This window comes from Phacochoerus africanus, chromosome 2 (assembly GCF_016906955.1).
Source record: "Phacochoerus africanus isolate WHEZ1 chromosome 2, ROS_Pafr_v1, whole genome shotgun sequence".
Taxonomy (NCBI): domain Eukaryota; kingdom Metazoa; phylum Chordata; class Mammalia; order Artiodactyla; family Suidae; genus Phacochoerus; species Phacochoerus africanus.
The window spans coordinates 110,154,179-110,169,061 of NC_062545.1; the positions used below are offsets into that span (position 1 = coordinate 110,154,179).

The window sequence follows — 14,883 nt, forward strand, 5'->3', positions numbered from 1 at the left end:
ATTATTCCCACGTTAGGTATGAGGGGCGAAGGATCAGAGAGGTGAGTGACTTGCCAGGGAGCAAACCTGGAGCAGAAGCGGGATTCAAACTGAAGTCTGTCCAGTGAGAGGGCCATGTAGTGCTGCTTCCCCAAACACTGGGCACTGTTTGATTTTGACTTCCTTGCAGAGCTTGCTTTAGAAAACCAATCCTGGGAGTTCCTGTCATGGCTCAGCAGTAACGAATCTGGTTAGCATCCATGAAGATGCGGGTTTGATCCCTGGCCTTGCTCAGTGGGTTAAGGATCTGGCGTTGCTGTGGCTGTGGTGTAGGTTGGCAGCTGCAGCTCCAATTGAACCCCTAGCCTGGGAACCAACATATGCCATTGGTGTCCCTTTTCTAAAAAGACAAAAAAAAAAAAAAAAAAAAAGAAAGAAAACTGATCCTGGAGCTTCACTCCTGGTGAGTTGATTTAATTGGTTTGGTATTTTTAACAAAGTCCTCAGTGGATTCCAATGGGTAACTAGCTCAGATGGGCTCCCAAAGCACAGCTTGGGGCTCAGAATGCCTGGATCCAGGCCCAGGTTCCTCATTGGTTAGATGGGGCACCAGCCATCCACAGCTTGGCAGCCGTGAGTATCCAATTAGGTAATGTGTGGGGACAGCCCCCGGCAAATGCTAGTTGTCATGTGGCACAGACCACAGAGCCAGCATTGCTGACTGGCCCAAGGCCGAAAGCCAGGGCTCCTGGAATTGCCTTGAAACTGAATTTTTATTTCTCTCCTTCTACCCTATAAGAACAAAGAGACAGTAGCTAGTGGTTTTCTCTTTAGCTTTACCTGGCTGGGCTGTGGAGGTCAGAACCAGGCAGCCACCTCCCCCAAAGGAGCAGGCCACGAGTGAGTGGCCAGAAGCTGTGGTTTAACAAATCCAGTGCTACTGGGTTGGGGGCCTTTCCTAAGGTGTGAGTTTTCTAGGAAAAACGTGGAGCTGGGACAGCAAGCTGGTGGGGCACCAGGGCTGAGATGGAAATGCCCACTTTGCCAGCAGGCAGGGGTGATATAAGAGGGCACCCTTACAGTAGCTAGAGGGAGGGAGGCACTATGGGAGAGCAGAGAGCACAAAGGAATCGGAGTTGCTTGACCTTGAGCCTCAGCTCAAATCTTTTGCTGAGGCACTTTGGGCAAGTGCTTAGTTCTCTGAGCCCTGATTTCTTCATCTGTAAAATGGGGGGATGACAGTACCTGCCTCAGAGAGTGAGAATCAAATAAGAGGAGCATGAATGCTTTGTAAACTAAATGCTATAGGTTTTGCTGTACATGTAACCTTGGACTGGGTGCCTTTGGGAACATAGGAAGAGCAGGAGGGCAGGTCCTGCCCTCAGCAAGTGTGCCATCCTTCAGGGGAGGCAAGACTAACACACAGTGCCCTTGGCAGTATTTGATGCTGCAGGTCCAGATGGCTGCATGGATGTGGAGCTGAGAGAAGGGAGGGCTGGGCTAGATAGTCAGCTGTTTCTTGGATGAGATAGCATTTTACCTGGGCCTAGAAAGATGGGTTAAGGGTTCAACAGGCAGATGATAAAGACTGTCATTCTGGGAAGAAAGGCATGATCAAGTACATAAGCACAGAGATGATCATAATGGCTGCAGGCCACACTTAGTAACCCTTGTGAGGTAGGCTTTATTGTACAGGCAAGAAGCCTGAGGCTGAGAGAGGTTAAGTAACTTTCCCAGTGTCCGACTGCTGGTCAATGGCAAAGCTATGATTCCAACCCAAGTTCTAAGGCTCTGCGTCATTGTCTATGTTGATTCCCTAAAAGTAGGTTGTAAAGAGATGCACATGTGGCTGCAATGGTTCATTCATTCCTTCATCCAGTAAAGCATTCCTGAGCATCTTCTGCATTGCAGCCCATCTTGGGTGCTAGGGATGGAAAAGAGAGGCAAAACCCCATCCTCCCTGTGGGGCCTCAGGATACTGGGGAGAGGATGTGTAAGGGGGTAATTGTGGTGTAGTTGGTTCTCTGCCAGAGGCATGTCCGTGTGCTCTTGGGTGGAAACAACTAGCTGTGTGTGTGTGTGTGTGTGTGGAGTGGAGGTCACAGAAGACCTTTCAGTGGGGAAGTGTTGGAACTGGGTGGGGAGGTGGTAGAAGCAGCTTATCAGGCAGGCATTCCAGCAGAGTGAATGAAGGTTGGGGTGGGGGTGATAAGGGTCAGCCAGATGGAGCAGAGGGTAGCCTGGCCAGAGGTGGGAGGGCTTTCAATGCCAGTAATGGCCCAGGCCACCCTGGAGCCTGGTGGGCAGGGGCTGTTTGTGGTCTCATCTGCAGTGTGCCAGGGGGGAATTTGCTGCAGCACCATGGAAACCTGCCCACAGATGCCTGGCAGAGGGTGGTCTTGCTTTCTCAGGTTGCCAAGGACTTCCTGAATAACCTGGAGCTGTGCTTGACATTTCCAGTGAAGGTTCCTAGGCAGCTTCCTTGTCACCATAGCAGAGACCTGGCTAGGCTCCTGCTCTGCTGGGCTGAGCAGCTTCACCTAGTGAACAGGCCGTGCAGGCACCTGGAAAGGGCACTGGGCCGGGGTTGGCAGACTTGGGCTCCTCTCTTTGCTCAGTGACCTTGGCAGTTTCTTGACCTCTCTAAGCAGGTCTGCAGCATGAAGGGACTAAATGAGGTCCCTCGCAGCCCCAATATTTTTAAGTCTAGGGGTGAAACAGGTTGTGGGGAGGGGGGCAGAAGATGAGTGGGGGAGGAGGCAGGTCTGTGAAGAGAATGTTCTTCAGTCGGCAGGGATTCCATAAAGTTCCCAGGGATGACCGTCATCAATGCTGCCTCCAGAAAGGAGAGAACAGACATAGCCACTCTGCTTGAAGTCTCGTTGGGCAGAGCTCCTTACACGGACCGTCTCTCTGAATTCTCAGAACACTGGATGTCACGCTAGGTGTTCCCACTTTACAGATGGGAAACCAGGGCTCCAAGGGGTCCCATGACTTGGCCCAGGTTTCACTCTGAGAGGTAGAAGTGGAATTTGAGCCCAGACCTGCCTGACTCTAAGCTCTGGTCTTTGATACCTTAATGCATAGCTCCCCTGAGGCTGCCTTCATCCTGCAAGGACTCTTAGATGTGCTTTTGGGCCAGGAAGGGTCACTGGACATGGGTCCCACCTGGAGGACCAGCTTCTGGTTGGCACTACAGCAGGCACCTCTGGCCAGATCCACTGGGACACTGGGATGCTAAACATTGGCCTCTCCCGCAGCTACCTTGCCTGCCTGGTGACCTGAGCAGAGTGGGTTCGTTTTAAAGGCAGGGACAGTTCCTCCCCCATCCCCCCCACTCCTTCCCACCAGTGGCTGCTCCATGGATCTTGGGGACTCAGTGCGGCAGCATTAATGGGGATGTGATCCTTCCTGCAGCCATGCTTTGAAGTGTGTGGGTGAAGTACTGGGTTGAAGTAAATAAAGCTGGAGGAAAATGACAGGAGTCAGGGAATATGGATAGGCTCACAGAACCCCAGAGGGCAGCCTGGCCTGGCAGTCTACTCTTCCTTGCTGACCTGTGGCCAAGCTCCCTGAGCCTTTGCAGGTCCTGCCTGGGGGCCCAGAAGAGTGGGAACTGGCCCAGCTAGCTTGACGTCAATGCTGCCTTGCCATTACAGAGCCTACAGCTTGGAGGGGCTTTGGCTAAAATCCAGGGTCAATTTTAGAGTTGGGGGACTGAGGCCCAGAGAGAGAAGTAGCCTGCTTCTGCTCACACAGCCTCAGGTGGTGGAGCAGAAATTGGAATTTCCCAATACCCGGTCGGGACCTTTTCCACCACACCACCCTATTTGGGGAGGGGAGGGGAGTGAAGAAGCTTAGACTAAACCCTGGGGGGAACTGCTTCTTTGCTCCCCTCAGACTATGCTGAGTCTCTTTTCCCTCCTGAGCCAGCGCTACAGCAGCCTGGTGGGGAGGTGTGCACTCGGGCGCCCCTAGTGGTGGTAGAGGGCCTCCAAGATGCAGAAAGGGAAGGGCCACTGATGCCCCCAATTCTTTCAGTTCACATCAGCAAATTTTTATGAAACATGCAGGATGCAAGACACCATAGAGGACACCAGGAACCTTAAAACTAATTCAAATTTTCCCAGAGAGGGAACCGCCCAGGAAAGCTACATCACATGACAGACAAATAGCCTGCAACTAGGGCTACTCACTTGTAAGCATGGTCAATGCAGAGGAGGGCAGAGCACAAGGTCAGAGCCTTCTTCGTTGAAAAGTAAGGACTAAAAGGAGGCAGAGATGGGGGATAGGCTCTGAATATGTGAAGAGTAGGAAGGGCATTCTAGGCAAGAGGAAGAGTCAGAGTAAGGGATGGAATAACATCATTCTGGGCTTGGTAATTCTCACCCTGAGGGCATAGAGGACAGGTGCAGGTGGGTGGTGGGCAGTGAGTGAGGCTGGAAAGGTAACATGGGGCAGCCAGTGCAGAGCTCCAGATGCCTCACGTGCCAGGCAGAGTATTTGGACTTTCTCTGGTGGTCAGCAGGACCACTGAAGATATTTAATCAAATTTGGCAGTGTGGTCGAGAGAGCAGGGGCTGGACTTCCTGGGAAGCTCATCCTGACCCTGCCATTATGAGCTGTTGGACCTTGAGCAAATGCTCTCGCATTCTGAGCCTCTGTTTCCTCATCTGTGAAATGGGATTGTTAATAGTACCTACCACTCAGGGTGGCGGCAAGGATGATGTAGAGCACAGGTGTGATGCCTGCCCTGGTAAATGTCATGGTAAATGTATAGTAAATGTCTGTCCCTGCCCTACTTCCTGGATTATCATCAGACTATTCATGGAGGTTGGGACAGCAAGAAGGAAGCCTTTCTGAAAGCAGGAGAAGCTGCAGATAGGGGGTCCAGATTTCCCAGCCAGCCTGAAATCTCCTAGGTGGCCTGGGCAGGAAGCGGGAGCGGGGCCTTGCCTCAGTGTACTTCCATTCAGGGCTGATCTGAGTCTGAAGGTGTTATCTGGTCCAAATGGTCCAACTTGTGAGGAGTGAGTGAGGTGGGGATAAGAACCTAGGTCTCAGCCGCCCAGCAGAGCATTCCTGATGTACCCTGGCTGCCTACCAGCCTGAAACCCTACATCACTTTATCCTGATCTATCTTGGTAGTCTCTTTGCTAGGACCTCTGTTTTCTCACTGAAATGAAGAGGTTCCACCCAGGAGGTCCTGGAGCTCCTTTTCTGAGCCTCTGGACACAGCATGAGGGCCAGGCCAGAGGAGAGGCTTGAGGTCACTCACCTGGGTGAAAGTATCACTGGAGGAAAAGGCATCCTGGAATAGGAAACAGGTGCCAGTGCAGGAAAATAGCTGTGCCTGAGCCAGGGTGTCAGGTTGCCCTGGGCCGCCAGTCCCAAGCAGCAGTCCCACTTCCCTCTGGGGTAGATTCCCAGGACCTTTGAGAAGCAGGGAAGGGGAACCATTTAGTCTAGTGGTTAGGAGCACAGGCTTTGGAGCCTGACAGATAGAGGTTAAAATTCCTGTGTCTACAAGTCAGTATTTTTTCAGTTTTGGTTTCTTTTTCTGAGAAAGAGGAAGGGTAACACCCAGTGCCTAAGGTAATAAGGGGTTTCAATGAGGTGTAAAGTATGGTTAGCCCTGGTCCTGCACATTGTAGGGATTTCTGAAGTGGCGCTTGTCATCACTTCATAGGGATTTCTGAAGTGGCGCTTGTCATCACATTTACTGAGCACCTGGAGGATGCCAGGCTCTATACCAAGCTTCGGTGTGGTTGACAGGAATAAAAACCCTCAGGAGGTACTTAGCGGAGTGGGGAAGACAGGCAGGTAACCTGACAACTGAAGGCAGTGAGAGAAGCACTGAAATGGGGGAAGTGCCGGGTGAGATGGGAACCAGGCTGTGGGGTTTTGGGGTGGGGGGGGCACTTCCATGCGGGAGGTGGGGGGAGGCTTTCGAGATGGGAATAGGAATCAGCCAGGAGACGTGCAGGGAGTGTTTGAAGCAGGGGAGAACTCACCTGCTGTGTGTTAGGTTCATGGGTTGGGGTAGAGGACAGACAGGACTCAGGAGAGAAAGCGCAGCCCTGCCTGGAGGTTCTCACAAGCCAGTGGAGAGGCTCTTTCCCCTGGACTTGGGTCAGAGATGAGAGGATTCGAGGGTAGGACCCTTCTTTCCTCTCAGGGTGCTGCCTGGGAGAATTCCTTCCTCGGGTGTTCCCTCTTCCTCCCTGTTGCTCCCTGCCCCGTCCCTACTGCCCTCTGAGCCCTGGGGACCAGGAGGGCTGGTGTGTCCACCACTATCCACTGCATTCCCAGTGGGTTTTGTGTGGTGGTGCCTGGGCCATGAGCGCGCTGGTGGTCAGGAGGACCCGGGCCAGGCCCCTCACCCTGGAGAGAAGCCTTGGGGCTGTTCCCTGGAAGAGAGATGTTCCCAAAAGGAGGCTGGGGGACATGGTGGGAGATGGTGGGCAGTGGGGAGGGTGCAGCTCACTGCATGGGTGTCAGGATGCTTGGAGTCCTTGGGCAGCCATCAGGGAGCTGGGGTGGGGCACTGGGGTGGGGCCCCAGCCTGCTTCCTGCCTCCTGACCTCCCCCTGCCCTTACTCTCCTTTCTGTGGAGCCTGAGGATCTGCCCTGCCTTGGGAAAGGACTTTGAGACATTTTAAAAATAAAGTTGAAAACACTCTCCAGAGGGGGAAAAGAATAAACACTCTTCAAAAATGCAAAAGGAAATGGGAGTTTCCATTGTGGCTCAGCAGTTAACAAACCTGACTAGCATCCATGAGGTTGCAGGTCTGATCCCCGGCCTTGCTCAGTGGGTTAAGGGTCCCGCATTGCCATGAGCTGTAGTGTAGGTTGCAGATGTGGCTCGGATCCTGTGTTGCTGTGGCTCTGGCGTAGGCCGGTGGCTACAGCTCCAATTGGATCCCTAATCTGGGAACCTCCATATGCTGCAAGTGAGGCTCTTAAAAAAAAAAAAAAAAAAAGGAAATGTATTATTTATTTTTTAAAAAGGGGGGAAAAAAGGAGGGGTTCCTTATCCAGCTCACTTGAGTGAAAGTTTCCAGTCACTGTGATGTGAGGTCACAGAGACTTCAGGGAGCCTGCAAGTTCAGGATGGGGACACCTGGGGTCTGCAGTGTGGATTTGGAATCATTTCAACTAACACTTAGGGCCATCCTCTGCCTGTCACCCTCTGTGCTCTGCACCGTGAGAGCAAAGATGCAAAGACCTGAATCCTCCCTGCAGCTGAGGGGCAGGTAGGGCAGCTAGGACAGACAATGGGACTGTCGGACAAGAGAGAGCATGACAGTTGCCATGATAGAAAGGTTCTAGTAAGCATGAAGGGGCCCAGGGAGGGAGGGTTCACCTCTGAGGGAGCGGGGAGAGGGCTCAGTGCTGATGAGCCTTTGAGAGAGGTGGACTGAGCTAGACTTTGAAGCCTGGCTAGCATTTCAGTGGGCAGAGACTGAGCAAAAGGCTTTCCAGGTAGAACAGATGATGAGAGCAAAGGTGCAAGGTGGGAAATTCTGCAGTACTTTGAGAAACAGAGACATTCAGTTTTCTTAAACTATCTATCTATCTATCTAAAACCATTTTATTGAGATAAAAGTTACATGGGATATAGCTCATGCATTCAAAGTGTACAGTACAAAGTAGTACAACCAACACTGCAGTCAATTTTAGAACGTTTTCATCACCCCAAAAGGAAACCCCATTAGCAGTCACTCCCCATTCCCCTAGTCCTAGGCAACTACTCATGTGCTCTCGGTTTCTGTGGATTTGCCTATTCTGGATATCTTATATAAATGGAATCGTATAATCTGCTGTCTTTGGCAACTAATCTGTCACTTAGCATGATGTTTTTGAGATTCATCCACACTGTAGCACGCTTCAGTATGTTATTTCTTTTTATTTTTTTTTCTTTGCCAGCATTTCTTTTTATGGCTGAATAGTATTCTGCTGCATGAGTATACCACATTTTATTTATTTACTCATGATGAATACTTATGTTGCATTTGCTTTGGGAGTATTATGAATATGCTGCTGTAAATGTACCAGTTTTTGTGTGGTTATCTGTTTTCAAGGCAGTCCATCTTGAATGGGATCTAGAACAGTCCTGATGAGGAGCCAGAGGAAAGAAGATGAATCAGAGGGACCTTCTCGCTGTCTCCTGCATACTCTGAGCGGTTTGGGTGGGAGTAAGAAGAGTAGGCTCAGGATCCTGTTCTAGCTTCATTGGGAGCCTGGGCTGCGTGAGGCTAGGGCAGGGCTGTCCCCCACCTAGCTCCCCGTCCCATTGTTGTGTCAGATCTAGCAGCTGTTTGTGGGCTAGAAATGACCTGGACAGCTGGTATTTTTCCTGGAAATCAGGTACTTTTTTCTTGTGTCCCACTGAGGGCCAAAATTAGTTAAACACATGGAGAAGTGGAAGCTACACCATTAGTCTGGAGGAGGAGAGTGTTGTCAACAGGAAGCCGGCTAGCCAGGAGAAGGAGGTCCTCAGGAAGATGAAGGTCAATAAGCCAAGTATAAAGAGAGGCTAAGTTGCAGTACCCCTCCCCCATATCTCTCTCTCTCTCTCTCTCACACACACACACACACACAGCAGTGGTTTTGTATTTAGGAAATGCTGCAAGTATCTCCCTACCCCATTTGACAGATGGGGAAACAGAGGCACTGCATTAAAGGGATCTGCCATTCAGAGACAGAGCAGGATTAAAGCCAGAGTCTGCAGCAGCAGGTTTGGTAAAATCCAGGCCTTGCCTTTGGTGCTGTGGCTGTCCTTGAGGTCATAGAAAACTGAGGGCACGAAAACAAGAAAGGCTTTATGCTGTTTTGGTCTCCTAAAAAAGAACACCAAACCCCACCCAAACTCCAAAGCAAAAACACAAAACAGGGCTTTAATTACCTTTTTTTTAAAAAAATCCCTTTTCTTCTTTTTTTGTTCTTTAGCCAGAAAACATTATGTTGTTGGACAAGAATATTCCCATTCCACACATCAAGCTGATTGACTTTGGCCTGGCTCATGAAATAGAAGATGGAGTTGAATTTAAGAACATTTTTGGAACTCCAGAATTTGTTGGTGAGTTTTAGGCTTATCTCTGAAAAAGAAAAGGAAATCATCTGCCAGATGCCAGATCCACCCCCCTGCCTCTCCTGCCTGCCCGGCCTTTACTCATGTACAGGGGGCCAGCTCTGGCCGGGGCCTGGCAGCTCTGTCTTCCCTCTGTTTCACCCTCGGGCCCAGGCCCCAGAAACCCCCTCATGGAACTTTGGGCCACAGGTTGAAAGTCATAATGAAGCAGCCTTGCAGAGGGAAGGGAATGAGTTAAGAACCATCATCTCTCTGCTTTGGGAGTTTGGAGTGGTCCAGAGATGGGGGAGGGCATGGTCTCCAAACGTGGGGGCTGAGACTTCTGACTTCAGTCTAATCAAAAAGGAAGACAGGCTGTGTCTGACCATCCTCTTGGAAGGATTTTTAGGCCACGCATACCAGCTCTGTAGCCACTGTGGAATGAAACTGCTGAAGCCCCGCAGATCCCCTGGCCAGGAAACCTTGCTGTGTGCCAGGCACCATGCCTGAAGCTCTGTAGACATCACCCAGTTAATACTTATGCAATCTCATGAAGCAGATTTAAAATATTTTCTCCATCAAGTGCCTTGTTCTAGGCAAAACAACCAGTGGAAACAGCCAAGAGCAGAAATCCAGGTACAGATACATCAGAACTTATGCCCTTTCCATTACACCAGGTTCTCTCTTTAAGAAAACTTTGCCCCCAGGAAGTTTTCCATTTAGTTGTGAAAACAAGACATCAAACCATCAAATAGGAGAGCTGGAAGGATCTTTTCAGATCATCTGGTCTAGTTTAACAAATGTGGAATTAGAGAGCGAGGGGATTTTAGTCAAGGTCAACCAATGGATATTCTCCACCTACTGTATGACAGATATTAGTACTGAGGACACAGTGATGATAAAGAACCACACCCAGAATGGCACACCGTGACTTTAGGGGCAGAGCCAACTTGAACCTAGGGTACAGGTGTCTTAATCTCAAATTTTGTCCAAGATAGCAGCTGTTGCCCAGCACGCACATGTGTAGTAAAAATGCATATATTTATTTAGTTAAGTTCATACCAAGTGTTGAATAATAATAAATGATTCAACTAGAAATTCAGGGTAATAATGGAAGAGCTGTTATGAGACAGATGTGGTTAATTGAAAAGCAGGAGATACAGACAGCTCTGCAGACTGTTCAGACAAGATATTTCTTCTCTCAAGGTCAGTGGGATCAGTCAGCTTTGAGTCAGCGAGGGACAAAATGTTGGTACTATGGGCGGGAAGGGGTCTGAAGGGAGAGAGTGAGAAAGGAGCCAAGATAGAAGCGATATACATCCTGGGTTCAGAGGTACCATAGCAGGAGTGTCAGGCCAAGATGAGTGCATTGATCAGGGAAAACCTACTCTCCATTGTTCTTGTTTTTTTTTTTATTTTAAATTTTTAAAATTTTTTATTTTATTTTTTAATTACTCAATGAATTTTATTACATTTATAGTTGTACAACAATCATCACAACCCAATTTTATAGCATTTCCATCCCAAACCCCCAGCGCATCCCCCCCGACCTGCCAACCTGTCTCCGTGATCCATTCTTTTTTTTTCTGTCCTTTCTAGAGCCGCACCCATGGCATATGGAGGTTCCCAGGCTAGGGGTCTAATTGGAGCTGTAGCTGCCAGCCTATGCCACAGCCACAGCAACACCAGATCTAAGCTGTGTCTGTGACCTACACCACAGCTCATGGCAACGCTGGATCCTTAACCCACTGAACAAGGCCAGGGATCAAACCCGCAACCTCATGGTTCCTAGTCAGATTCATTAACCACTCAGCCATGATGGGAACTCCATCCATGCTCCATTCTTGATGGAGCAAAAGGTTCATGCAGGCTGGCAGTGTGAGTGGGATATTGATGAGCAAGGCCAGACTGCAGAGGGTTTTGCCCAGTGGTATACTGGTAAATATACTAGTCTCAAAACAAAATAAGTACAGCCCTAATTTATAGCATTTGCCCTTTTCAAATACCAACAAGTCACTGGATTCAGAGTTAGGAAAAGATGCACACAGTTGACTCTTGTGACTCAGCTCCAGCCCAGAACTGGTTTTGTTTGCACCTTGTAGACAGAGAGGGTGGTTTCTCTAAGCCTCTGCCCCAATTATGATGATTTCCTTTTCCCAAGAGCCCTGAAAACAGGTTATAACCACTCTTCGCTATTCCCACCACTCTTTGAAACTTTAGCCTGAGACCAGGATTAAAAAGGTAGTGTCGGCTTCTGGGAGTATGGTGGACCAGGTCACCCAAAAGACTCTCTCACTACAAAATTGGATTTTGAGAAAATATTTTTAATGCAATTCTGGACTCATAGGAAGTAAGATAAATCTTTAAATACAGTAACTCCTTCAGCATCACCTGCCCTGCCCCCAAATGTGGGTGAAATGAACTTAAAGCTGGAATTGTGAGCAGCAAGAATATTCAAAAGGGGACCTCTTGGAGTTCCCATTGTGGCACAGGGGAAACGAATCTGACTAGTATCCATGAGGATGCAGGTTCAATCCCTGGCTTTGCTCAGTGGGTCAGGGATCCAGTGTTTCCCTGAGCTTTGGTGGCTCAGATTCCGTGTTGCTGTGGCTGTGGCATAGGCCAGCAGCTGTAGCTCCAATTCGACCCCTAGCCTGGGAACCTCCATATACCTCAGGTGCGGCCCTGAAAATCCCCCCCCTAAAAAAAAGAGGGGACCTCTCATAAAGGTAAGTGCCCATAACAGCATTTCAGTCAGAGACTAGCAAGATGCTCAAGGATGTAGGATATTGAAATTATCAGATATTGACTATAAAGTAAATGGAATGTATATAGAAATAAAAGGTAGACTCACAAGAATAAGCAAGCAACAAGAGACTCAAAAATGGTCAGGTGAATTTTTAAAAGACCCAGATGGAACTTTAAGAAATTCAGTATATGTTCATTGAAATTTAAAACTCAATGGATGAGCCAAACAGCAGATCGTACACAGCTGAGGAGAGAATTAAAGAATTTAAAGACTGAGCTAGAAAAAATTAGCTAGAATACCAGAGTGACAAAGACATAGAAACATTTAAGAGAGGATAAGTGAAATAAAGTTAAATAAAGAAGCCTAACAGAGGTCTATTAGGACTCCTAGGTGAGGAAATAAAGAGGAATAGAAAAGCAATACCTGAAAAGAAAAGCTGAGAATTTTCTGATCTGATGTAAAAAGGTATATCCCCAGATACAGAAAGGAAATTATATATCAAGCAGAAAAAAAATCCATATAGATCCAAAATCAGTAACAATATTATTGTTAAACTATAGGGCACCGAAGATAAAGAGAAGATCTTAAAAAGCAGCCAGAGAGAAAAGAAAGATTATCTACAAAAAACGAAATGAAAAGAACAAAAATAAACAAAAAGCCAATAATTGGACCAACAGCATACCTCTCAAAACAGCAATGGAAGCCAGTGTCCAATAGAATATTATCTCCAAAGAACTGAGAAAAAAATAAAGAGGCCATAATTATGGGGAAATTTATGTCAAGAATGAGGGTAAAAGATTTGGAAAAACAAAGCAAAAACCAAACAACAAAAAAAAACAAAACCATAAAAACACTTAATCTTTGACAGATATTCATTAGTGGAACTTCTGAAAGACGTACTTCTGAATTAAAGAACATGACCTCTGAAGAGAATTCTCAGTGCAAGAATAGGAGCAAAGAAATCAGTGAATGCTAGGCAAATATCATTTTCTTTCTTTTTTTTTTTTGTCTTTTTTGTTGTTGTTGTTGCTATTTCTTGGGCTGCTCCCGCGGCATATGGAGGTTCCCAGGCTAGGGGTTGAATTGGAGCTGTAGCCACTGGCCTACGCCAGAGCCACAGCAACGCGGGATCCGAGCCGAGTCTGCAACCTACACCACAGCTCACGGCAACGCCGGATCGTTAACCCACTGAGCAAGGGCAGGGATCGAACCCGCAACCTCATGGTTCCTAGTCGGATTTGCTAACCACTGCGCCACGATGGGAACTCCTCATTTTCTTTCTGAAATGATGATGATGATGATGAGGCTTTAATTGTGGGATTTAGACAGAACTAAAAGCTGAAGAAAATAATGTTAGGACAGAGAGCTTGAAATTTTTTTTGAAGGTTTTTGAATTGTTAGAGAAGGGTCAAAATGTTGACATGTTAGAATTTGTGGGAGTTCCTGTCATGGCGCAGTGGAAACAAATCCGACTAGAAACCATGAGGTTGTGGATTCTATCCCTGCCCTCGCTCAGTGGGTTAGGGATCCAGCATTGCCATGAGCTGTGGTAGGCCAGCAGTTGTAGCTCCGAAGCTCCAATTAGACCCCTAGCCTGGGAACCTTCATATGCCTTAAGTGCGGCCCTAAAAAGCCAAAAAAAAAAAAAAAGAATTTGTTTGATAGCCATAGTAAAGTCTCTAGGATAGCCATTACAGAAATAGAAGTTGAAGAAAAAACAATAAGAAAACTAAAAAAAAAAAAAAATGTTTTTAAAAAGACAAGAGGAGTTCTCTTTGTGGCTCAGTGGAAAATGAATCTGACTAGCATCCATGAGGACTCGGGTTTGATCCCTGGACGTGCTCAGTGGGTTAAGGATCCGGTGTTGCCATGAGCTGTGGTGTAGGTCACAGACAAGGCTCAGATCTGGTGTTGCTGTGGCTGTGGTGTAGGCCAGTGGCTACAGCTCTGATTGGACCCCTAGCCTGGGAACCTCCATATGCCATGGGTGCGGCCCTAAAAAGACAGTCAGTCAATCAATAAAATAAAAAAAATTTAAAAAGACAGTAAAGAAGATGGAAAGCACAGGGGGAAAACTGGACTGATGAAAGCACCTGGTGGAGGAGTTCCCATCGTGGCTCAGGTGAAATGAGTCTGACTAGTATCCGTGAGGATGCAGATTCCATTCCTGGCCTCACTCAGTGGGTTAAGGGTCTGACGTTGCCGTGAGCTGTGGTGTAGGTTGCAGATGAGACTTGGATCCTACACTGCTGTGGCTGTGGTGTGGGCCAGCAGCTGTGGCTCCAATGTGACCCCTAGCATGGAAACTTCCATGTGCCACAGGAAGACCAAAAAAAAAAAAAAAAGGTGATAATATAATAAAATAATAAAAGAAGTGGAAACCTTTCAAATGATCACCAAGTAAATGAGTAGAAGGTGATCTATATTCACACAGTGGACTATTATATAGCAGTAAAGATGAAAGACCGAGGGTCAACATTCAGTGAATGCTACAAGCATCATGTTGAGTGGGGGGAGCAAAAGTCAAGTGACATTGGATCACACGCAGTACAGCATCATGCTTAGGAATCTAAGAAGTAAGCAAAACTAGGAAGGTAGTTCCCTATATCTGGCAGCAGGGAGAGCCAAGAGGGTGGGATGCTGGGCACATCTTATAAATGCAGTGGGGTTTTGTTTGTTTGTTTTTTGTTGTTTTTTTTGCTTTTTAGGGCCTCACCTGTGGCATATGGAGGTTCCCAGGCTGGGGGTCTAATCGGAGCTATAGCTGTCGGCCTACGACTCAGCCACAGCAGTGTGGGATCTGAGCTGTGTCTGATACCTACACCACAGCTCACGGCAACACCAGATCCTTAACCCACTGAGCGAGGCCAGGGATTGAACCTGCAACCTCATGGTTCCTAGTGGGATTCATTTCTGCTGCACCATGACGGGAACTCCTGCAGTGGTTTTGATATTGTTCTAGATGAGCATACTTAGCCTTTCCCCCAATCCACCTTTCCATTAGTGCTTAAACGGACTCAATACTATCCTCCCTTCTCTAGTTATTGCCCTCTCTTTTGTCTCTGTTTCACCACCAAGATTT

The 14,883-nt window shown here is 47.9% G+C and overlaps 1 protein-coding gene across 2 annotated transcripts in view; it reads left to right on the forward strand.

Annotated features, from left to right (window-relative positions):
* Positions 1-14,883, forward strand: part of DAPK2 (death associated protein kinase 2) — a 133,485-nt gene that overhangs the window by 91,592 nt on the left and 27,010 nt on the right. For both annotated transcript variants that reach the window (XM_047765928.1, XM_047765933.1), the window contains one exon: positions 8,932-9,061. In XM_047765928.1, coding sequence (XP_047621884.1) covers positions 8,932-9,061 — 130 coding nt within the window. The remainder of the gene's footprint in view (positions 1-8,931; positions 9,062-14,883) is intronic.